The sequence below is a fragment of the Scardinius erythrophthalmus genome, assembly GCF_964197995.2.
Source record: "Scardinius erythrophthalmus genome assembly, chromosome: 11".
Taxonomy (NCBI): domain Eukaryota; kingdom Metazoa; phylum Chordata; class Actinopteri; order Cypriniformes; family Leuciscidae; genus Scardinius; species Scardinius erythrophthalmus.
This window is the reverse complement of record NC_138231.1, coordinates 17,720,486-17,747,276: the sequence shown is the minus strand read 5'-3', so window position 1 is coordinate 17,747,276 and position 26,791 is coordinate 17,720,486. Positions and strand designations below refer to the sequence as shown.

Below are 26,791 nucleotides of genomic sequence, written 5' to 3'. Positions count from 1 at the left end.
ACTGTGGTAAACCTCGGATAAACAGAGAGGCTAATTTTAGCGTAGACGCCATCCTTATGAAGTAACAAGTACATCAGGATTTATGGGGAGTGTTCCTGACCTAAACTATGCAGCCTAACATTGAATTATAGAAGTCTATAATGTGTTATGTGTATGCTAGGCCAAAGAGATGTGTTTTTAGTCTAGATTTGAACTGACAGTGTGTCTGCTTCCCGGACAATGTTATCTACCGGATGTTATCTAAGGATCTACCGCCAGCAGTCTATTTTGATATTCTAGGTATTGTCAACTGGCCGGAATTTTGAGATCGCAATAGACGTGAAGGACTATAATGCGTTAAGAGCTTGCTCAAGTACTGGGGAGCTAAACCATTTAGTGCTTTGTAAGTGATAAGCATTACTTTAAAATTTATACGATGTTTAATAGGGAGCCAATGCAGTGTTGACAGAACCGGGCTAATATTGTCATACTTCCTGGTTCTGATAAGAACTCTAGCTGCTGCATTTTGGACCAGCTGTACTTTGTTTATTAGGCGTGCAGTGCAACCAACCATAATAGCATTACAATAATCTAGCCTGCATTTTTCATTGAGAGCATATGACGTAATTTAGATATATTTTTAAGATGAAAAAATGCACTTTTACAGATGCTAAATACCTGACTTTCAAATGAAAGATTGATATCAAAGAGCACATCCAGGTTTTTATATCAGCTATGCATTCCGTTAATTTTGTGAATTGATAAGTTTCGTCAGGCTGTGAAGAAATATAGAGCTGCGTATCATCAGCATAACAGTGAAAACTAATGCCATGCTTCCTAATGATATCTCCCAAGGGTAGCATGTACAGAGTGAACAGCAACGGTCCTAGCACTGAGCCTTGTGGTACACCATACTGAACTTGTGATCAATAAGACATCTCTTAATTTACTGATACAAACTGATAACGGTCAGATAAGTATGAGTCTATTTAAAGGAATGTTGTGGTCGATAGTGTCAAATGCAGCACTAAGATCGAGTAACACTAATAGAGAGATACAACCACAATCGGATGATAAAAGCAAATCATTTGTGATGAGAGCTGTCTCAGTACTATGATACGGTCTAAATCCTGATTGAAAATCCTCGCAGATATAATTTCTTTCTAATAAGGAACATAGTTGTGAAGATAGTATCTTTGACAGAAAAGGTAGATTTGAGATCAGCCTGTAATTGACTAATTCTGTAGGATCAAGTTGTGGTTTTTTAACAAGTGGTTTAATCATAGCCAGCTTAAAAGTTTTTGGTACGTATCGACAAAGATGAATTAATGATATTAAGAAGAGGATCTATGACCTCTGGAATCATCTCTTTCAGTAGCTTAGTCGTATAGAGTCTAACATACATGTTGTCGATTTAGATGATTTAACGAGTTTAGAAAATTCTTCCTCTCCTATAGTAATGAATGAATAGAATTTCTCCTTAGGGAGACTACAATGCACTGCCTGATGCGATACTGTAGTAGACGGTTGCTTAGTTATAATTTTCTCCCTGATATGATCAATCTTATAAGTGAAGAAGTTCATAAAGTCGTTACTGCTGTGCTGCTTGGAAACGTCTGGGGTTGAAGCTTTATTTTTCGTTAGTTTAGCCACAGTTTCAAATAAATATCTAAAAAATACCTCGCAATATCGAGTTCTTCTAAGCTACCTTGGATGCTGAGATGATGAAACTGATCCGGAAGATTATTAATAAAGCAATCTTTAGTGGCAGAAGTGATAGGTCTAACATATTTGTAACACGGAGTCGGCTTTGCAGCCTTGGCTAAATTAAGTTTACACAAGACTAGATAATGATCTGAGATGTCATAGCTTTTCTGCAGAATTTCAACAGCATTAACATTGATTCCGTGTGATAATATTAGATCTAGAGTATGATTATGACAATGAGTAGTTTCTGACATGTGTTGTCTAACTCCAATAGAGTTCAGAATGTCTTTAAATGCCAATCCCAATGCATCTTTTTCGTTGTCTACATGTATATTAAAATCACCAACAATTAGGACTTTATCTGCAGCCAGTACTAACTCTGATAGAAAGTCAGCAAATTCTTTGATAAAGTATGTATGGTGCCCTGGTGGCCTGTATACAGTAGCCAGTACAAATCTCAAACGCGGTTTATCATTTACGATATATATTGTTACATTAAGCACCAACACTTCAAAAGAATTATATTTGAAACTAGACTTCTTAGTAATTTTGAAAATATTACTATAAACGAGGTTCATGTTTATAACCGTAATCTTGGGGGGTGGACTCATTTAAAGTCATGAAATTGTTTGGTTTTAGCCAGGTTTCTGTCAAACACAGCACATCTAGGTTATAGTCTGTAATCATATCATTAACAATAAGTGCTTTTGAAGTAAGGGATCAAATATTCAGCAACCCAAGCTTTATCATTTGCTCATTTGTATTATATCTGTTTTTTATTTGTTTGGAAGTTTTTTTGTATGTCCTAATTCGAGGAACAGACACAGTTTCTATATGATGATATCTAGGTGAAAGAGTCTTTATGTGATGGGATTTATCTGACCTTTGTGACGTGAGACTTCTGGCAGATGGTCGTTTTAGCCAGTCTGTCTGCTTCCTGACCTGAGCCCCAATTCATGTTTGAGCTCTAAGACTATGTAAGACTATATTACTAGAGAGAAGAGCAGAACCATCCCAGGAGGGATGAATACCATCTCCTTTCAACAGGTCAGGTCTGCCCCAAAAACTTTTCCAATTGTCTATGAATTCTATATTATTTTACGGACACCACTTAGACAGCCAGCCATTGAGTGAGGACAATCTCATCACTCCTGCGAACAGGCTGTGTTATATCCATAGCCTGTTTCTTTTAATGTTTGGATAGATCAACTTACAGCCTATTATATATATATAATATTATATATTATATATAAATATATATTTTTGTATTTGTATTTTTTTTACTTTATTATTATTATTATTATTATTTTATTTATTTTTATTAACCAATCAAATTTGAAACTGAGAATTTTGCTGAGAACTGAACAGCCAGCGATTACAGTGCATTTTTTGTTATGGGTTTAGTGCATATACTATAGTGATCTCAAATATCTGTTTCAGAGGTGAATGTTGTAAAATGTATATGAAGAGATTAGAGTTGTGCAATCTTACATAAAGACTGGACAATTATTTACAATATATTCCAGCAAAGCATTTATTGTGTTGTGATACTGAAAATCATTTAGGTCCAGTGTCTCTCAGAAAAAAATAAAAAATAAATAAATAAATAAATATATATATATATATATATATATATTATTATTATTATTAAAAAAATAATAATTACAGGGGGCAAGTATTTCCTCTAACTGACACACTCCATGGACGATCATGTGATATGATCTTACTGTGCATGTGTTTGTGTGTGTCTATCAGTGCAGAAATGAGTCAGCAATAGCAGTAGCTCATTTTTAAACTGCTTGTGTGGCCATGCTATCTTTCGTGTTGTTTCCTGTTTTCAAGAATCCGACACTTAGTTAACAGAAGTCCCACTAGTGTGGTGACATTAAAATAAAAAAAGACATAAGAAATTATAATACAACCATGACAATCAGTCATGACTTCTTACTGTTGTTTTTGTTTTTTGAGTAATCTTGTGCAGGTTTGTGTAGGTGACAACTACTCTCGACTGATTAATAATGTGAACTCTTGCCTTTGACAGAGACTGTCTTGCTCTTATTTGATCTTAGGTTTTTTTTTTCTAGTTGAGTTTGTGTGAACCTTATCTTGAGTGAGTTATTCAGAACTAAACAGCAGTTTCCTGTTTGTTTTGGTGGCTCTAGATAAGCTGATCAAATAAAGAAAAATCTCATCTTTCTCTTTTATAAGGGTTCAGGGATGCCCCTTCACTTTACCTGAAAGTAGTGCTGGGTACTTCCCCAACAAGAAGAAATGGGCTAGCCGTAGGTGTGGACTTGCAATCTATGTGGTTAAAAGGAGAACAGCCAGTGACAGTTGTGCTGTAATTTGTTTAGTTTACAAGAATGTGTATATCGATCATAGATAATGGCTGCCTGAGTGTCTGCATAAGAATAGAAATAGTACCACTTGACTTATTTGCTAATTGCTAACATCTAATACTGTACATATAACATTTATCATATCATCCTTTTTTTGATTAAGCTGACATGTATTGTGCAATAACTTTAATAGCCTCTAAAATTGGTAACAGAATAAGAGTTATTCTTAAGTTGGTAATGGTACCAACTTAATGGTACCAAAAGTAATGGTAGTTAGAATAAGAGTTAAGAGGCCCAGACAAAATTTTACAGGTACCATGCCCGTTTAAGATATTTTAGCTTTCTAGACCCTTCAAATCTCAGTTCATTTCACATTTTGTAGAAGAAGTAAATAATTTTAGGGCTGTACAATATTGGAAAAAACTGACATTGCAATATTTATTTATTATTTATTGCAGTATGAAAAATAATTCACCAGATGACTTGAATAGCTCTATTTGGAAAGAATGAATCATCCTAGAATGATTAGGGTTATTTTGTGGGGGAGTGAATCTGCATAGAAAATAATAAACAAATTACAAACATAGATAAATACAATAGAACAAAGATACAAATTAAATAAACAGTACCTTTTGGTTTCAGGTTAGTCGATCAGTGTTCACTGTTCAGGTACATAAATTCAATAAATGTAAAATAACACTACATAGTCTTCACTGTATAAGTTAAATAATAATAATATTCTTAATTATAATATAAATTATTCTTTATTACAACTACAAAAGTGATAATTAACTGACAATTCAATTTTCAAAGTCAAAAACTGTTTGCATGCATTTTTGCCAGCTATGATCACTTCACCTTGATCCAGAGATATTCATGGATGGAGAACATATCAGTGTTACACGTATTCAGTTCTTTTTGTTCTTAATTTCTTTTAGGACTTTTCTTTTAGACTTTAGTCCATAGAAATATGAACTTTTAGTTTGCATTTGTCACAGGTGTTTCTTTGTCTTTGTTTCCCGCCACTCATTAGTTTCTATGGACACTGACTGTTCTCAAAGCTGCTTGTCATTTAGTTCGAATCCTCTATATATTTAAGTAGGTAGGACAGGTAGGAACCTGTTCACTCTCAGTTGTCGGTTGCTATTTGTGTTTTACACACACACTGTTACACCTCTGAGTTTATTTTATTACCTGTAGACTCTCATCTTCATCTTCTTAATCTTTGAGACATAACGACCAACCAAAGTAATGCAGCGAAACCACTGTGATTGCCCCGAAGGGACTTGATTTTTTATTTACACGGAACAGTTCGGTCTTCACGCTGTCAGTGCGCCCATGGATGACGAAATCCTGAAATCGTTGTTTTGGATCAGGGCCAACTACCACCAGCCAGTAGACCTCCCAGACACCCAGGAACTGGAATGGAGGGAGGCCATCATCCGGTGTCTGGAGAGCGTCTACCCCCGATCCAGACTACAGCCAGACCCAGAGCCCAGCCCACCACCACTCTTGACCGCGGAGACTTCGCGACTGCCCTCCACGATGAGTGAGCCAGAGCCTGAAGAGGAAGAGACAGTGCCGACCATCGCCCTAGAGCCGGTGCTCCAGAGTGAGCCTGACCAGGGGTGTTAGTCCACGACACCATGCAGCGGCTGAGGGGATACTGGTAGAAGTGGACACACAGGACAGGCTGATTATCTGGATACGGAGGTACTGCTTCTTCATCTTCACTGTTTCAAGATGGCAATGAGACTGTATCATTGAACTGGAATTGCCGTTACTGATCACGTCAAGTTTACCTCTGTCACCTTCACCGCAAAGCTCAGCCTGTCCTTCAGCCCTGTCTCTGCTGGATTCCTACAGCCCTTCGTCTTCCCTGGGAACGCCTTGCTGCGACGTGAAGCCTCAGGTCATGCAACCACAAGCCTCGTCCGAGCGAGAGGATCCTGTGGCTCTGGCTCCGGCTTCTGATCCCTTTGCTCCACCTCAGCCCATTCGACCTGTCGGCTCCTCATTGGCTCCTCCCACCATCGGCTCCCCCAGAGACCCTCGACCTTGAGGCTCCACCGGGTTCCCTCATCCCACTGGCTTCCCCTTGGTAAGTCCTCCACCCCTATGGCTCCAGCGGGTTCCTCCTTCCCTCCGGCACCGCTTCAGTCCTTTATCACACTGGCTCCGCCTCAGTCCTCGGGCACTCTGGCTCTGCCTCAGACGCTTGTCGCCATGAGTCTAGTCTCCAGTGCCAGCAATGTTGCTTTGTACCATCGGCTCTCCGTCTGCGCCCTGGGATCCTTGTCATCCTACCATCCCTTCGCCATCCCTTCACCATCTCCTGTCACCATCCCTTCACCATCTCCTGTCACCATCCCTTCACCATCTACTGTCACCATCCCTCTGTCACCATCCCTTCGCTATCTCCTGTCACCATCCCTTCACCATCTACTGTCACCATCCCTTCGCCATATCCTGTCACCATCCCTACACCATCTCCTGTCACCCCATCCCTTCACCATCCATTCACCATCTCCTGTCACCATCCCTTCACCATCTCCTGTCACCATCCCTTCCCCATCTCCTGTCACCATCCCTTCACCATCTACTGTCACCATCCCTTTCGCCATCTCCTGTCACCATCCCTTCACCATCTACTGTCACCATCCCTTTGCCATCTCCTGTCACCATCCTTTCACCATCTACTGTCACCATCCCTTCACCATCTCTTGTCACCCCATCCCTTTACCATCACTTCACCATTTCCTGTCACCATCTCTTCACCATCTACTGTCACCATACCTTCACCATCTACTGTCACCATACCTTCACCATCTACTGTCACCATCCCTTCACCATCTACTGTCACCATTCCTTCACCATCTACTGTCACCATCCCTTCGCCAACTCCTGTCACCATCCCTTCGCCATCTCCTGTCACCATCCTTTCACCATCTACTGTCTGTCACCATCCGTTCGCCATCTCCTGTCACCATCCTTTCACCATCTACTGTCACCATCTCTTCGCCATCTCCTGTCACCATCCTTTCACCATCTACTGTCACCATCCCTTCACCATCTACTGTCACCATCTCTTCGCCATCTTCTGTCACCATCTACTGTCACCATCCCTTTGCCATCTCCTGTCACCATCCTTTCACCATCTACTGTCACCATCCCTTTGCCATCTTCTGTCACCATCCCTTCGCCATCTCCTCGTCCTCCTCCTAAGCCTCCTCCTTCTCCTCTCCATGCTGCGAGGTCACGCCTTCCAGGAGGGAGCGTTCTGTGACACGTATTCAGATGTGTTTGTTCTTAGTTTCGTTTTCATGGACCTTCTGTGACACGTATTCAGATGTGTTTGTTCTTAGTTTCGTTTTCATGGACTTTTAGTTTGTATTAATTACTCACCCTCATGTTGTTCCAACCCCGTAAGACCTTCGTTCATCTACAGAACACAGATTAAGATATGTTTTGTGAAATCCGAGAGGTTTCTGAACCAGCCGTAGGCAGCAACGTCATTGCAACTTTCAAGGCCCAGAAAGGTAGTAAATATATTGTTTAAACAGTCCACAGTTACAGTTAAGTAACTGTCCAAGAATAGTTAAATGGTTCAACCTTAATGTTATAGTAACGAGAATACTTTTTGTGTGCAAAAGAATAAACTAAAATAATGACTTTATTCAGCAATCTCTTCACGTCATACTCCTACGCTGTTTACGTTGTAAACACAGTGCAGCGCTTCTGGGTTCTACATCAGAACGCCTGCTCATTATTGGCCAGCTCCTGTGTCATCAGTACATGCATGCTCCGTGGTGCTCATGTGACCAGCGTTGGCCAATAATGAGCCGCCGTTCTGGTGTAGAATCCAGTGCACTGCACTGTATTTACAACTAAATAAGAAATGTAGAGAATTTAGATGGAGTATAAAATGTGACACCACTGAAAATGTAAACTTCCTAAAGTATTTCATGTAAACTGCACAGATATTTATCATATACACGACCGTTCGGAAGTTTGGGGTCAGTAAGAATTGAACAATTATTAAACAAGGATGCGTTTAATTGATCAAAATGAACAGAAAAGACATTTAAAATTTTACAAAAGATTTGTATTGCAAATGATGCTAAAAAGTACATTACATATACAATTTTTTATTATAATCATATTTCACCATATTGCTGTTTTTCCTGCATTTTCGATCAAATAAATGCAGCCCTGGTGAGCATAAGAGGCTTTTGAACAGTAATGTATTTTTTTTATCATATATATGATCACAGAGATTTTTCATTACTGTTTATGCCTCTTTTATACATGGCTTCATAATATCATATTATTGTTTATGTATTATGTTTGGAAGCTTTTTGTTAAAGATGTTCAACTGATCTAAATTTACTGTCTCTATTTTTAGGAGAATATATAAAGACATGGAGACCAAGATACTTTTTACTCAAGAGTGACGGAACTTTTATTGGGTACAAAGAGCGACCGCAAGATATTGACCAGTTGGAAACTCCACTCAATAACTTCTCTGTGGCACGTAGGTATCCATTTTGTTTTAACAGTTTACCGGGGAGAATTTACAGGTGAACAAGAATCTCTCTCTTTCTCTTCTCTCTCTCTCTCTCTCTCTCTCTCTCTCTCTCTCTCTCTCTCTCTCTCTCTCTCTCTCTCTCTCTCTCTCTCTCTCTCTCTCTCTCTCTCTCTCTCTCTCTCTCTCTCTCTCTTTCTCTCACACACACTTTGCCTTTTTTTTTGTATCTGGTCCCTTTTGCATCCTTCCCTAACCCCACTTAAGAACCCCAAAATGACCAAAATTCACATACTCTTTTTCTCTCTCTCTCTCAGAATGTCAGCTGATGAAGACGGAGCGACCAAAGACAAACACTTTTATTATTCGGTGCCTGCAGTGGACTACTGTTATTGAACGCACTTTTCATGTTGAGACTCCAGAAGAAAGGTTGGTTTGTCATATTCATGAGCAAACAGTATGTAGTATAGTTCATTTACCGTATAAACTGTTTTGCTTAAATTCATGATAGCACTCCTCAAGTTCCCTAAAGTAAGTTTTTTAATCTCTCATGGCACAAAAGAAAGCAGTAAAAGAAAAGTTACCCTGTGTGATTTTCTTGTTTTCTGCAGGGAGGAGTGGACGAAGGCCATCCAGGCTGTAGCAGATAGTCTACAGAAGCAGGAGGAAGAGAGAATGGACTCTTCACCTGATCCCATGGACATGGAGATGTACCTGTCCAAACCTCGCCTTAAAGTGGTAGGATAACAGCTGAAATGTTAGGCCTAACCCCCCCCACCCCCCATCATTATAGGTCCTCTCAACTATTTCTATAAAAATGTTAAGATGAAGCAAGTATTTTTCAGATTAAAATACTTTCCCCTATTCTTTTCTTAAGGAAAATAATTAATCTTATAAGTAAACACTATAAGATAATGAAAAAGGAATAAAATATTGAAAAAAATCTGTGTAAAATAAATGTTTCTTTTCTTAATCTAAGATTTTATTTTTAAAATTATTCATTGGATATTCATTTAAAACTGTATTTCTCAAAGACTTTTCTTTATGTTGTGCAGACAATGCATGACTTTGAATACCTTAAACTCTTGGGGAAAGGCACTTTTGGGAAGGTAATACTGGTGAAGGAGAAAGCCACAGGCAAATACTACGCTATGAAAATTCTCAAGAAGGATGTGATAGTAGCAAAAGTATGTCCTTCACTTTTATTTTTACTTTTTCTTTCAGTAAATTTAAACATTGCATTGTGTGTTCACCTGTACAATTTTTTTTGTTTCCTTTTGACAAGTTCTAATAAATTGTAATTACTGTATATAAGAAGTTCTAACAAGTTATTTTCTTTACTTATTTATTTGTAGGATGAGGTTGCACACACACTTACTGAAAACCGGGTCCTCCAGAACTCCAAACACCCTTTCTTAACGGTAAGCTGATATTATCAAAGTAAAAACATTTTAGAATTAGTGGTTTATACACTAGTAAATGTAATTTACGGTACATTCCATACAATCAATAAAAGCTCTATCGACAGGACACTTTGGCATTAGGGTTTTTGTTTGTTTGTTTTTTACCTCAGAACGTAATTTTTTAACTCTTAAAAATTTGTGGTTGCAATACCACACTTATAAAAGAAATAAACTGAGCCAGAGTTCCAGGTTTTAAAATCAGAAAACGCTCAAATCTTTTGGCTATACTTTTAAAACTTAGACTGCCTGGCATCTGAACGCAAGATACCATGACAGCATTTGAGTTTGTCATCATTTATGATGGAGGGAGAAAGAGCCACAGATTCTTCTCCAATTGCAGCAACTTCCAGTTGCTTTATCGCAAATGTTTTATGCAATATTCAAATTTTAAGCAACTTTAAATGGAAACATAGCTACTGAAAATGAATATAATATTGCTTTGAACATTCCTTCAAGTCCTGCAGATTATAAAAACCGAAACAATTATAGACCTTTAAAATAATACACTATATTTACTCAATAAAATTGTGGCAACAGATTACAAGCAATATTATTAATTAAATTCAACAAATAAGAATTGAGTTAGAATTAATCAAATTAATTCCTTAAAGGGGGGGTGAAATGCTCATTTTCACTCAATCTCCTGTTAATCTTGAGTACCTATCGAGTAGTATTGCATCCTTCATATCTCCAAAAAGTCTTTAGTTTTATTATATTTCTAAAAGAAAGATAGGCTGTACCGAGTCTTTCCGGAAAAAAACGAACGGCTGGAGGCGGGCCGTGTGGGCGGTGTGCTAAAGCAGTGCTAACCGAGCTAACAACACACAGAGACATTTGAAGCAGTTTCTTACTCACAGCCTGCGACCGCGAACCTTTATCATTGTGACTGCTCGATCCTTAAGCATTAGACGATCTGCAAATCCGCCGATCTGGGCTTTGTTTATAAAACAATCATCGTCGAAATGCAGGGAACAAACAGTCTTGCACAAAAACAAACAGTCTCTGAAAAAACAAACTCCATCCACTGATCCCTTAGCGCTGGGTTCTTTGGGAATCTGTGCAGGGTTGTCTTGCCCTGGCAACAAAAAACACACTTCTTTGGTGAGCCGAGCAGAGCGCTTTGATGAGGTACTGCTTTCGCTCTCTTCTCTCTCTGTCTGGTCTACGAGTGCGCGCGCACCCGCGGAGAAGTGCCCTTAGGACCCATATAAGGAAATTCCGCTCCAGCTGACGTCACGAAGACCCATACTCGGAAAAAACTTTCCGAAACTTGTGACAAACCGGAAGGACAATTTTTGGCACAGAAATACTCCTTCAAACGTACAATTTAATTTTTGAAACTTTGTCCATGTTTAGCATGGGAATCCAACTCTTTAACAGTGTAAAAATCTCAGTATGCATGAAATAGCATTTCACCCCCCCCTTTAAAAGTCAACCATTTAAAATGAATAATTGCAAATTGCACACAAAACATTAAGAAAAATTTAAACAACAGACGTCAAAGATGAATTGAGAACTCTTTATTTTTTATTGCCAACATTGAAGACACCAGATGATAATGAGCAGAATCAATGAAGGAAAGAGAAACACAAGAACTACAACTGACTGAAATTAAATCAACTGAAAAGACATTAAGGGCCCTATTTTAACGGTCTGAAACGCAACTATCAAATGCGAAACGCAAGTAACTTTGTGGGCAGATCTTGGGCGCTGTTGCTATTGGCGGGATAAATGACTCTTGCACCCGACGTAAATCTAAAATGGGTTGGTCTGAAGTAGCTACATTACACATAGGTGTGGTTTGGGCGTAATGTGCAATAAACCAATCAGAGCGTCATCTCACATTTCCTTTAAAAGCAGGCGTGCTTGTTCCATGGCGGATTGCTATTATTATAATGGCGGAATGTCTTGCCACTATTGGTAAAACAGGTATATAGGGCCCTACATCTCTCTTAGTACAAAGCAGACAAACCACTTTATTTCTGCCAATCATCTAAATAAGTTCTTATTGAGAATTAACAGAGGTTTAGATGTTGATGTTTTATTGAAAATGTTTGGTCACCATTATGGTGATCAGTATTTCCTTTAGTTGGGCAGTTTGACTCTTGACTTTATATTTGCGTTTCTGGTCTTTGTAATAGTGTTTACCAAAACACATAATTTGTTACAAAGGACACCATGAAATAAGATGATCAGGTGATATAGTTTTCAGTATCATAAAGTAGAATAATTCACAAATCTTTTCACTGACCAAAAGTAACAATTTGATATCGATAGATTTTCACCAATATTATTTTGTTGGCACAAATCAGACATTCTGAATATATATATATATATATAATTTTTTATTTATTTTTATTTTTAGACACAGACATACAGAATCAGCATATGAATCTCAACAATTCTTCATGCCGCAATTCATTCTGGGATCATGAGTTTTATATTATAATGGATTCCAGGATGCATTGCGGCATGAAGCATGTCACCACTGTTGAGAATCATATGCTGATTCTGTATGTCTGTGTATTTAAAAAAAAAAAAACTATACAGTATAGTGTATTTAAAAATAAAAAATTCTAAATGTCTGATCTGTGCCAACAAAATATTGTTACTATTATTAAAAACTATTATTATCAAATAACTACTTTTGATCATTTATGAGATCAACCATTTTTCTTTAAGAAGATTAAACCTTTGTCATCTGACCATCTTTGTTTATGGCTTCCTTTGTAACAAATTATGTGCTTTAGCAAAATTATGCTCCTAATGTCACCTCTGTGTTGCAGGGTCTGAAGTATTCTTTCCAGACTCATGACCGATTATGTTTTGTTATGGAGTATGCAAATGGAGGAGAGGTGAGCTCTTGTAAAGGTGAAGTTTAGCAATGACTGTTCATTAAAATTAACCAAATAAATATTTTCTTTTAATTTCATTTAACAATCAAATGTTTATTCAAATAATGTGTGTATTAATTATAATAAATTTTACCCCAGAAGATTCACAATTCAAATGCATCTTTATATTTGTTCTTATATCACAGCTTTTCTTTCATTTATCGCGAGATCGTGTTTTTTCGGAAGAGAGAGCGAAGTTTTATGGGGCAGAGATCGTCTCAGCCCTGGATTACCTTCATTCCGAGAGAAACGTGGTTTATAGAGACCTAAAGGTGAGATAGAAATATAGTAGAAAATTTTAACAAATTACAAATTCCATACAATATGAATGATAAATGTTTGAAATGACAGAAAGTGTATTTAGTGTGATGCTACATGTTGCATCACTATCAAACATACAGTATATGTCACATTATAAGGAATACAATTATTCTGTGGTAGTTGGAGAACCTGTTGCTGGATAAAGATGGCCATATAAAGATCACAGATTTTGGCCTGTGTAAGGAAGGAATTACAGACGGAGCAACAATGAAGACATTCTGTGGTACACCAGAGTATCTCGCTCCAGAGGTAATAAAACATTCAAGTCAAGTCAAGTCATCTTCATTTATATAGCGCTTTTAACAATGTAGATTGTCTCAAAGCAGCTTTACAGAGATAAGCGTATAATTTAAGGTAACAGAGATTGTTTCGGCTTTACAGCAGAGTTAAGTTATTTCCATCTAAAGTTAGTTTTAATTGATTTGGTTCCGTCGCAATGATCATTTGTTATTAAATTAGGGGCCGCTAAGACGACACCATTCTCTCTACACAGACTTTAAACGCGAACCTGTGAGAAACGCTGATGGCGGTCACATGCGCATTTAGAATGGGTTCTATAGTTATGTGCGTTAGAATATACGCAGGTTTGGAATTCCCTACAAGCCAAGCCTAAACAAAATACTTGTCTTTCCTTATAAATTTTGATAAGGAATTTTATTTTATTTGTTGCTTTGGGGTAGGACCGCAAGACGAATTTTCCCGACAACGCCTTATCTGTAGAGTGGTAGTGGGATCCTCCATAGGGAGAGACTAGTTGGCACTTCAGCACTGCGTTGTCATCGGTCCAGGTGAAGGTCCTTCGTCAGATCTGGATACGGCCTGGATCCGGCAGGCCTCAGGAAAAACCTTGGGATAAACACAGACACTAAAATTAGCGTAGATGCCATTCTTCTCATGATGTAACGAGTACATCAGGATTTTTGGGAAGTGTTCCCGGTTCCGGCTGACCTAATCTATGCAGCATAACATTAAATTATAGAAGTCTATAATGTATTATGTGAAAGCTAGGTCAAAGAGATGTGTCTTTAATCTGGCTTTGAACTGACAGAGTGTGTCTGCTTCCCGGACAATGGTAGGAAGACTGTTCCAGAGTTTTGGTGCTAAATAGGAAAAGGATCTACCGCCAGCAGAGGATTTTGATATTCTAGGTATAATCAACTGGCCGGAATTTTGAGATCGTAATAGACGTGACGGACTATAATGCGTTAAGAGCTCGCTCAAGTACTGCGGAGCTAAACCATTCAGTGCTTTGTAAGTAATCAGCAATATTTTAAAATTTATGCGATGTTTAATAGGGAGCCAGTGCAGTTTTGACAGAACTGGGCTAATATGGTCATACTTCCTGGTTCTGGTAAGAACTCGAGCTGCTGCGTTTTGGACCAGCTGTAGTTTGTTTATTAAGCGTGCAGGGCAGCCACCCAGTAGAGCATTACAATAATCTAGCCTTGAGGTCATAAACGCATGAACTAATTGTTCCGCATTTGTCAATGAGAGCATATGACGTTATTTAGATATATTTTTAAGATGGAAAAATGCAGTTTTACAGATACTAGACACGTGACTTTCAAATGAAAGATTGGTATCAAAGAGCACACCCAGGTTCCTAACCAACGACGAAGACTTAACAGAGCAGCCATCAAGTGTTAGACAGTATTCTAGATTATTACGTGAGGAAGTTTTTTGTCCAATAATTAGAAACTCTGTTTTTTCAGAATTTAGAAGTAGGAAATTACAAGTCATCCAATTTTTTATATCCGCTATGCATTCCGTTAATTTTGTGAATTGATAAGTTTCGTTAGGTTTTGAAGAAATATAGAGCTGAGTATCGTCAGCATAACAGTGAAAGCTAATTCCATGTTTCCTAATGATATCTCCTAACGGTAGCATGTACAGAGTGAACAGCAGCGGTCCTAATACTGAGCCTTGTGGTACGCCATACTTAACCTGTGATCGATGAGACATCTCATCATTTACTGCTACAAACTGATAACGGTCAGATAAGTATGATTTAAACCATGCTAGTGCATTTCCTGTAATGCCAACATAATGTTCTAATCTATTTAAAAGAACGTTGTGGTCGATGGTGTCAAATGCAGCGCTAAGATCGAGTAACACTAATAGAGAGATACAACCACGATCGGATGATAAGAGCAAATCATTTGTGACTCTAACGAGAGCTGTTTCGGTACTATGGTACGGTCTAAATCCGGACTGGAAATCCTCGCAGATATCATTTCTTTCAAGAAAGGAACACAGTTGTGAGGATACTGCCTTTTCTAATATCTTTGACAGAAAGGGTAGATTCGAGATCGGCCTGTAATTGACTAATTCTGAAGGATCAAGTTGCGTTTTTTTAACAAGCGGTTTAATCAAAGCCAGCTTAAAGTTTTTTGGTACGTATCCTAGAGACAAAGACGAATTAATGATATTAAGAAGAGGATCTATGACCTCTGGAAGTATTTCTTTCAGTAGCTTAGTCGGTATAGGGTCTAACATACATGTTGTAGATTTAGATGATTTAATGAGTTTAGTAAATTCTTCCTCTCCTATAGCAACGAATGAATCAAATTTTTCCTCAGGGAGACTACAATGCACTGCCTGATGCGATACTGTAGTAGACGGTTGCATAGTTATAATTTTGTCCCTGATATTATCAATCTTATAAGTGAAGAAGTTCATAAAGTCATTACTGCTGTGTTGCTTGGAAACTTCGGTGCTTGAAGCTTTATTTTTTGTTAGTTTAGCCACCGTTTCAAATAAATACCTAGGATTATGTTTATTTTCTTCTAATAGGGTTGAAAAATAAGCAGATCTAGCAGCTTTTAAAGCCTCTCTGTAAGTAATTGAGCTCTCTTTCCATGAAATGCGAAATACCTCTAGTTTTGTTTTCTTCCAGTTGCGCTCCATTTTTCTGGCTGCTCTCTTAAGGGCCCGAGTGTGCTCGTTGTACCACGGCGTTGGACTATTTTCTTTAATCTTCTTTAAGCGCAACGGAGCAACTGTGTCTAAAGTGCTGGAAAAGAGAGAGTTAAACGTTTCTGTTGTAATATCTAGTTCTTCTAAGCTATCTGAGATGCCGAGATGATGAAACTGATTAGGAAGATTATTAATAAAGCAATCTTTAGTAGCAGAAGTGATAGGTCTCACATATTTGAAACACGGAGTCGGCTTTGCAGCCTTGGCTAAATGCAAATTACACGAGACTAGATAATGATCTGAGATGTCATCGCTCTGCTGCAGAATTTCAACGGCATCCACATCTATTCCGTGTGATAATATTAGATCTAGAGTATGATTACGACGATGAGTAGGTCCTGACACGTGTTGTCTAACTCCAATTGAATTTACAATGTCTTTAAATGCCAATCCCAATGCATCTTTTTCATTATCGATGTGTATATTAAAATCACCAACAATTAGTACTTTATCTGCAGTCAATATTAATTCTGATAGAAAGTCCGCAAATTCTTTGATAAAGTCTGTATGGTGCCCTGGTGGCCTGTATACAGTAGCCAGCACAAATCTCAAACGTGATTTATCGTTTACACTATATATTTTTGACACTATATATTTTTACATTAAGCACCAATGCTTCAAAAGAATTATATTTAAAACTTGATTTCTTAGTGGTTTTGAAACTATTACTATAGATTACAGCAACACCACCCCCTTTGCGTTTCAGACGAGGCTCATGTTTATAACAGTAATCTTGCGGGGTTGATTCATTTAAAGTAATGTAATCGTTTGGTTTTAGCCAGGTTTCTGTCAAACACAGCACATCTAGGTTATTATCTGAAATCATATCATTAACAATGAGTGCTTTTGAAGTAAGCGATCGAATATTCAGCAACCCAAGCTTTAGCATTTGCTCATCTGTATTATAGCTGTTTTTTATTTGTTGAACATCAATTAAATTTTTAACCTTAGTTGGGTTTAAACGTTTTTTGGATTTCCAAATTCGGGGAACAGACACAGTCTCTATATGATGATAGCTAGGTGAAAGAGGCTCTATGTGATGGGATTTATCTGACCTTGGTGACGAGAGGCCGCTAGCAGACAGTCGGTTTAGCCAGTCTGTCTGCTTCCTGACCTGAGCCCCAGATTGTCATGTTTGAGCTCTAAGACTATGAGCCATATTACTAGAGAGAAGAGCAGCACCATCCCAGGAGGGATAAATACCATCTCTTTTCAACAGGTCAGGTTTGCCCCAAAAACTTTTCCAATTGTCTATGAATTCTATATTATTAAGCGGACACAACTTAGACAGCCAACCGTTAAGCGAACACAATCTACTAACTATCTCATCACTCCTGCGAACAGGAAGGGGGCCAGAGCAAATTACAGTCCTTGACATCGTACTTGCAAGTTCACACACCTCTTTAATATTAATTTTGGTGATCTCCGACTGGCGGAGTCGAACATCATTAGTGCCGACATGAATAATGATCTTAGAGAATTTACGATTAGCATTAGCCAGCACTTTTAAATTTGCTTTGATGTCAGGCGCTCTGGCTCCCGGCAAACATGTGACTATGGTGGTTGGTGTCTCTATTTTCACGTTCCGTGTAATAGAATCGCCAATAACTAGGGCACAATCATTCTCAGTGGGTGTTTCACTGAGCGGGGCAAATCGATTTGTTATGGTAATCGGAACGGAAGAGTGGTTTTTAGATCCGCGACTAGAGTGATCCCTCACTGTCACCCATTTGCCCGGCTGCACGGGCTCTACTTCAGCCAGAACCGCGTCATGTAAAGTGTGCACTATTCCATGCGCATCCAAAACATCTAAAGCACTAGCACTCTTACTATCCTCAATTAAAGTTTGGATGCGTGTTTCTAATTCTGAAATCTTCTCTGTCAACCTAACTGTCTCCTTACATTTATCACATATAAATCCTATATTGTCGACAGAGAAGCCTATACTAAACATGTGACATGAAGTGCAAGTGACAATAACAGGACAAGACATTACTCACCGTGTTTGTTGAGTGATTCTTACTCACCTGAGCTTTTTATGAACTCAAAGGCGCGGACGCGCGAGAGAAAAATAAATAAATAAAATAGCTGAGCGCACGGGTGGCGCGTTAACAGGCTAGCGAATTACTAGCGTTTTGTGCTAGTAGTACTAATAACAAAAGCTAGCGATGTCAGGTTAATCTGAGATGTTGGGTAAAATGTAGTAGTATAAACAACTAGAAATGGTAGTAAAATGATGGTTCAAAACAAAGAAATATATGGCTAAGACGGAGCTTATCGCACCGAATCAAACAAACACACTCACAGCAGGCAGCATTCAATGAAAGAGATGTGAAACAAGTTCCATGAACTAGTAGTTAGCAGATACATTATTCTAATAATAAATGAACGCCGAACAGAAAAGGAAATCCAGGGAGGATTATCCTGCAGGATTGCAAGTTTATGTCCCGCAATTCTGACTTTTGTCTGTCAGAATTGTGATATAAACTTGCAACTATGAGTTATAAAATCTGAATTGGGAGATATAAACCCTAAATTGCGAGAACAAAGTCAGAATTGTGAGATACAAATATTTTAGATTTAAATGTTACCTAAAATGATATAGATATAAATATCATTTCATGTTGTGACTGTAGGACTAATCATTATGTCCCCTATGAACTGCATGTGTGAGTAAATATTATGTAGATCTATTGTTTACATCAAATTCATGCTTTAATAGTAGACTAATCATCAGAGGTTTCATCAGTCCAGTATGTCCATTTAATGGCTTGCAACCATAAAGTCTTCAACTCTTTGACCACAGTCTTCCATAAAAATGAAGACCATCTTTTTTTGCATCCCAATTCTGACATCCAACGGCACAATACTTTTTTTTCCATTTTATTCCGTGGATCTAGCCCGTTTTCCTCCACTTGTAACCATTGTTTTTCCTGCCACCACAATGTGGGCGCAGCTGCAAGAGACGTAACTTTGACGTTTGCTCCCAAATTATCTATTTTCTGGCTTGTAAGTCTGCTTCCAGGAGTTCTGAGGAAAGTGTGGGATGACAGAGTGAGGCTCTCTGGTGGAGCTCTTGAATAGATCTGCTCTTTCATCAGAGATTACAGATACCATTTTGCATGCAAGAGCCACTTCTAGCAGGAGGCTCTACGCTTCTAAGTTCAGACAATCGTTACATCTGGAGGGTGTTCCTATAGCGTCAGCATCTCATTCCCTACTCAGGGACCCATGGTTACATACGTAACTGAGACATTTTGGTACTATTCAGGGCTATAACAGGACATTTAAATTTTAAAACCACACATTGTCACTTTACCTAAATAAATGAACTACTGCTAATAGAATCAAATAAAATAAATGTAAATAATAAAGTCATATTCAAAACTTGTTAGAAAATAGAATAATTCTAAACAAATGATCAACTAAATCTGAAGAAACAAAGCTCCATAGATATAAAGGACCTTAAAGTAAACAATAAATAAAAAAAATATAACAGTAGATTTGCGAAGAACTTGACCTGTACTGTAGCTCTGTTATCATCCCTCCAACATTTTGGCTTCAACCAAGTGCATAGACTTTTCCTATGTGCCTATCTTATTTCTGAATTTACTGCTTGTTGATCATTTTACTGTCAAACAAATGCTAACAATCTATAGCATTGTTTATCCTCTGCTATTTGGTTGCCTGGAGAATTGTGTTATGAGAATCAGACACCTCCAAAAGAAGACACTAAAATGAAATCTTTTTTGCAAACCTTGCAGATTTCCATATCACCGCATGATGAACGCTAAAAGAAACGGCTTTTTGGTTTTACTACATTTTTTGGTAACACTTTAGAATACTGTATCTTACTTACTGCATAACTAATAAGGAATTATTGAGGAACTAATAGATAATTATTTATTAACACTTAAGTCACTACTGTTAACTACTAAGGAAGATGTGTTAACTAATTAGTATGTAATAGAATTGTATGATTGTGTTAAGTTTCAGTTAGTTAATCAATAACTAATGAATTATGTCATAACTCTTGAAGAACTATTATTAATTATCTATTAATTAATGTGCAAGAAAAATAACTAAGAAGTAACTACTAATGAACAGTCATACACAGTGGTTACTACAATAAACCGTTTTATTTTAGCAGTGGAGTGGTGGATGAAGTACACAAATCAAGTACTTGAGTAAAAGTACAGATAACCCAATACAATATTACTCCAGTAAAATGATAAACTATTGGCCTATTCATTTTCAAAATTACTTTAGTAAAAGTACAAAGGTAATTACTTGAAAAGTAAAAAGCACTGATCAATGTTTTTTATTTTATTTTCTAGCCAGTTTTAGTCATTCTTCAGCACTAATAAGAAAGATAAGTGCAGACATTTACTAGGCTATATATTGATCTGCAAATAAGCAAACTTTTTATTTAATTAGCAAAATGTATCATAATGTATGATAACTTATCTATTTTACAAAGGTTTAGATAATACCGTTAATAATGTGTTTTTTACAGTAAGTTTGATTTGAGTCAGAAGTATGTGATAATTCTGTATTAATTACTAATGAGTTCCCTATATTCTCACTTTAGAATACTGTTCCAGGTTCCAAGTAATTCCTGAAGAATTATCTAATAATTATTTGTTAATTACCAATTAATTTCCTTATATGTTCACTTTAGAATACTGTTTCAGGTTATAAGTAGCCTAATTCCTGGATAATTATTTGATAATTATTTAATAATTACTAATGAGTTCCCTATATTCTCACTTTAGAATACTGTTCCAGGTTCCAAGTAATTCCTGAAGAATTATCTAATAATTATTTGTTAATTACCAATTAATTTCCTTATATGTTCACTTTAGAATACTGTTTCAGGTTATAAGTAGCCTAATTCCTGGATAATTATTTGATAATTATTTATTAATTACTAATGAGTTCCCTATATTCTCACTTTAGAATACTGTTCCAGGTTCTAAGTAATTCCTGCAGAATTATTTGATAATTATTTATGAATTACTAATAAGTTCCCTATATTTTCAGTTTCCCTCAGTCATTGCCTCAAACATGAATTTACTGAATGGCATTCTATGCTGAGGAAAACAGACACACACAGTACTGTATATAAAATATAAAAACAGGTTGGTTTTGTATGACTGTTCATTAGTAGTTACTTCTTAGTTATTTTTCTTGAACCTTAATTAGTAGATAATTAGTAGTAGTTCTTCAAGAGTTATGACAGAATTCATTATTTATTGATTAACTAACTGTTACTTCTAACACAATCATAAAAATATATGGTAACACTTTATAATAACGTTCAGTTGTAAGTCATTTATAAGTGATTAGTTAATGATGAACTAATCATTTACAAAACATTCATAAATAAGTAGCAAGTGACATACTAACATTTTATGTATGTTTTGTAAATTGTGTTACAAGTCATTTACAATTGATTAGTTAATGATTAACTAATCATTTAAAAACATGACTAATCATTCATAAATTATTAATTAGTGATATGTTCATTATATGTTTTGTAGATTCAGTTATATGTCATTTACAATAGATTAGTTAATGATTAACTAATCATTTACTAAACATGACTATGCGTTTTATAAATGTTTAATAAATGATGTTACATTTTTTTTGCATGTTTTGCTCACATCAGGTGCACAGTGGTTAAAGACTCCATGCGTTTCAGAGAAGACAGCTGTCTATACCCTCACCAGTCAGCACTTACACTGCAGTACACACTACAGTGTTCAACACCTGTTATAGATGTGTAAACGCATGAATAAATCATTTACAAGTGATGAATAGTTTACACTTTAGATTAGTGGATGCAGAAAGTGTTGTAAATGATTTATAACTCTTTCTGCATCCCCTAATCTAAAGTGTAAACTATTCATCACTTGTAAATGTGTTACATATACCTACAAATGATCTGTATGTGTATTCAAGGCATTTAAAACACTTTTTGCACCCTCTAATTGCTACATATATACAAAAAAACTAACATTTATTAAACATTTATGAAATGCATATTCATGTTTTGTATATGACTATTTAATCATTAACTAATCAATTGTAAATTACTTATAACTGAATCTACAAAACAAACATCCAATAATGAACATATCACTTATTAATCATTTATGAACGCATAGTCATGTTTCGTAAATAATTAGTTAATCATTAACTAATCACATGTAAATGACTTGTAACGGAATTTACAAAACATGCATAAAATGTTAGTATATCACTTGCTATTCATTTATGAATGTTCTGTAAATGACTAGTTCATCATTAACTAACCACTTATAAATGACTTACAACTGAACGTTATTATAAAGTGTTACCAAATATATTACATACTGATTAGTTAACACATCTTCCTTAGTAGTTAACAGTAGTGAAGAAGTAGTTAATGAATAATTACCTATTAGTTCTTCAATAATTACTTATTAGTTATGCAGTGAGTAAGATACAGTATTCTAAAGTGTTACCCATTTTTTTAAGACAAGTGGTTAAACAAAATAAATATATCTTCATTTTAATCATATATTTTTAGTTACTCACTTAGTCACTCACTACGTTTACATGTGCATTAATAACGCGATTATTTTTAATAATCAGAGTAAGGTCTTAATCGCAGTAAGATGTTTACATGACATGAGCAGAACCAGAGCCCGTCTACTGAGAGCCTGCCAACTCCCTATTAAGCCCTATTGTACCGAATTTTGGTTGTAGTACCCCCAGAGTTCCACTGGGGGCGATCGCCATGAGTGCAAAATGAATGGGAGTCAATGGGGCTAGACAGCTAAATTTGTCTCTTTCACCCGATTGCCGTTGAGAAATCTCAGATCTGATTGTAGATTTTGCAAGTTCAACATGGGTTTTAGGTCGAAAGTTGAATGAACGAGTACTTATGTCGTTTTGATTTCTTACAGGTTGAGTTGTTGTTGCCCATAACACGCTAGCATTCTGCTAATGACGTCAGCATTCTGACGTCATTGACATTTTGAAAGACTTTTTAAAGCAAATAAGTGACTAAAAAATCTAACACCCAGCAATGTGTATTTTCTTTGCATCTCCTTTCGAAAACAACATTCAAATTACTAGACAAAAAATTATATCCTGAGAAAAGTGGATTTTGATGGGTATACCACCATTGACCTCCATTCATTCTGCACTCGTCCTGTGAGCGCCCTCATATGGAATCAGAGTGGAACTGCAACCAGTTCAGAAGCCGGAAGTGTAGTGAGAGTGAAACTTCTCGCCATATTAGACATTCTCTGGCAGAACTCTTCACTCTCATTCACTCACTCATTGTTTACATGCAAATTTCATTATTCTGATTTTTCGCTAATAAGAATGGTTATACCACACTCAGATGGGCACACAGTATGCATGTTATCAGCCATTTTTTTAATCTACTCAATCTACAAAATAAATTTTTATTTACGTACTGGATATTATTCGGCACCGTGATAAACACTGCAGTGCTGGTGTTGTGCCGAATGCATTCTTAGTTGTGTTGATGGTTCATTTCCTCTGATTCCGACTCAAACATCATTGCAATCGCCATCGCCTCGCACGCATCACCCGTTACTATGGTAACGGTAAACACAGCTCCGCAAAATCCGCACGTTTTGACAAGGGTTAACAATTGATGCATAGGCACTGACGTTATCCAATCATAACAGTGGGTGTTAACACTGAACTCTTAAAGGGAAAACACCCCCAAAACAGACTGTTTGAATCAGAGCATGAGAAACAGGGTGGGAAAAGGTCATAAATCACTCAATTTTAAACGTTTTTTGTCCAAAAAACTATAGTAATACTATAATTGCACCTAAGGGAACACAATAAAAGAAAAGAAAAAACCATGTCATGACCCTTTTAAGCATTTCGGCTGTTGTTCAACTGAAGTCAGTTCAGAGTTGATTCCATTTTGTTGTAAATATCACAAATTGTTAATTTAGTTCATTTCATCTATAAAGCAGTTCTGGAGAAAACAGTGATGTCATCATCCAGCTCAGTTCAGTTCTCATTCAAAACCGTCAGTACAGTCAGATCAATAATATTGTTGAATATTAAGTGTCCCGAACTAAGCAAGCCAGAGGCGACAGTGACAAGGAACCCAAACTCCATCAGGAGACAGAATTGAGAAAAAAAACTTGGGGAGAACCCAGGCTTAGTTGGGGGCCAGTTCTCCTCTGGCCAACGAACGAACAGTGTATGATTATGATTCAGGCTGCATCACAAGTCAGAATTCACATCGGGATTGGTAGCATTCAAATATTCATCCAAATACTTCAACATAACCAAAACTCTTTTCAATGTCAATTTACCATAACTGAACATTAAACAATAACAAGTCTCTCACTTCACGCAAAAACACATAAAATAACACAATTTCAACATTTACTCTCCTGATTTTGGCATATGCAAAGCATGCGGGGAACTAACAATCCACCACCCAGTGTCAGTTAATTAAACAAAAATCATTCATGTAATCCCAACACAAATGGATTAAACGTACAGTACGGAATTTTTCGCCACTAGGGGTCGCTAACCTCTTTACAATAACAAAGGCGTAGTTTGATGACGCAACACATGCTAAGAATTATGGATGTTGTCATTTATCATGACTGTGATATGAAGCAGTTCGGGATTGCTAAGAGACAGCTTTCAGCTCCAAACGCGACGCAAGCTCCCGCGGATATAAAAGGAATATGGACATTTCATTCTACCGAACTACACGCTGAATTACTAACGTTACTCACAGGTCAGTTTATTAGACAAATTAAACGTGTGAGGTAACGCAGCGCTGTTTCACCTGGTCTAACATTACATTAGCACACTAAACTGCATTTAAATGTGTTGAAAAGTATGTGTTAGTTTGTCTGTATGAGACTAGCAGTAAGCTAGATCAACATTAGAATAACATACAGATCATATTCTAACATTTTATCATTGTTGAACTATATAACATTGATTAGTTTTATGTAAATGTGCTCACCTGTTTAATAAGTACATGTAGGAGCGGTCGAAGTCTCAGACGTGGAGCTCTCGTTTATATACTGTCTATGGGAGCTCTCGGCATCTCGAAAACACTGTGCTGATATTGATTCTCGTTTTAGTTCTCCTTTTTTATCCAAAGTCTGCTTGCCATGGTCCATAATGTTTGAACGAAACAACAACAGCATGCAAATAGACATTGCGAACTCCACAGTTGTCCGCGTCAGTCGCTTTGGTTAATCAGAGGGCTCTGCTCATAGCTCTGGTTACCATGGCAGTACGAGCGGAAACCAGGGAATAAGGTGTGGCCCCTGTAAGAGCTGCGCGAGCCCTGTTGAACTGTCGTCGGCAGTCTGTGTTGTATGTGCACCTCAAACACCTGTATGCGGGTTATTTCAGTTTGATGCTCATTCTTATCCTACTTTTGTTTATCAAGTAAAGATGTGGATGGTAGAACGGGTGACAGACAGTTACACGAGTTTGACTGGGGAATAAAGTGCAAGTTGTGAGATGCCAATCGCCACGTGAGTCTGTCTGGCCTCGGTAATAACTTCATCTGTGAGCTATCCCTATTTCTCCTCCTGACAGAACGTGTTACAAAGCGTCGGACATCGAACAGGCACAGATAACCTCTGAAGATGTCTACTAGTCCATCAACAAGAACGATATTTACTCGAGTCTGACTCCTTGCTCGGTCAGTCTGCCGTTTCCTCTTTCTTTCGTCCTCCGACAAAGCTTTCTTAGCTTTGTGTGCAGTGCCGTAAAGCAATTTGTTACATCGCGAGACTTGATATCAGGCGATACTTCCTGACACTGAGGTCGGCGGCCAAACTGGTGTTCATGCCAAAACATAACTGGTGTTCATCATGAGACAAAACATCTCGGTTACTAAAGTAAACTTGGTTCCCTGAGATGAGGGAACGAGTATTGCGTAAGGCTAGCTTAAGCTTTGGGAAAACTCCTTTTCTCGAGAATATTGAAGCCAATTTTTAAAATGCAGTGCAGCTGCACAGCATACACAGATGAGCGACTAGCGCGGTCATTGGTTGTGTTGCGGCAACTGCACGAACCTATGGCGAGGCGGCTCAGACGCGCGAACCAATCAGGCCACTCAGGTCTAATTGACTTAAGCGATCCCCTGATCAAAGCACAGTAGCACAACGGGTTACGCAATACTCGATAAAGAGGCCACCATCCTTTTTCAGAACGAGGAAGTAGCGACTGTATAAGGCCGACTCGCTTTGTGAAAGAGGGTCTGGTTTCGACACTTTGGTGCAAAGGATGGGCGCCACATCTCTTCTCACTGTCGTTTCGACCACGGCTCGAAAGCACAGGGGAATGCGAGCAAACTGTAGCGAGTAGCCTCGTTTTATTTTGTTCAACACCCATACTGATATACCGGGGATGGCCTCCCAGGCCTTGGCCAGCATAGTTAGGGGTTGAATGAAAACTGGGGACGGGCCGCTCTGTGACAGGGACCCGGCCACCCAGCCATCTTGCAATGCTGTGCAAACAGCGCTTATGTGCAGGGGTGCGTGCATTACAGCGGGCACACCTTTC

The 26,791-nt window shown here is 37.6% G+C and overlaps 1 protein-coding gene across 2 annotated transcripts in view; it reads left to right on the top strand.

Annotated features, from left to right (window-relative positions):
• Nucleotides 1-26,791, top strand: part of LOC308698907 (RAC-alpha serine/threonine-protein kinase) — a 79,615-nt gene that overhangs the window by 6,721 nt on the left and 46,103 nt on the right. For both annotated transcript variants that reach the window (XM_081379377.1, XM_081379378.1), the window contains exons 3-10: nucleotides 8,431-8,559; nucleotides 8,868-8,979; nucleotides 9,162-9,288; nucleotides 9,606-9,737; nucleotides 9,906-9,971; nucleotides 12,800-12,868; nucleotides 13,054-13,179; nucleotides 13,349-13,477. In XM_081379377.1, the coding sequence (XP_081235503.1) occupies nucleotides 8,431-8,559; nucleotides 8,868-8,979; nucleotides 9,162-9,288; nucleotides 9,606-9,737; nucleotides 9,906-9,971; nucleotides 12,800-12,868; nucleotides 13,054-13,179; nucleotides 13,349-13,477 (890 nt within the window). The remainder of the gene's footprint in view (nucleotides 1-8,430; nucleotides 8,560-8,867; nucleotides 8,980-9,161; nucleotides 9,289-9,605; nucleotides 9,738-9,905; nucleotides 9,972-12,799; nucleotides 12,869-13,053; nucleotides 13,180-13,348; nucleotides 13,478-26,791) is intronic.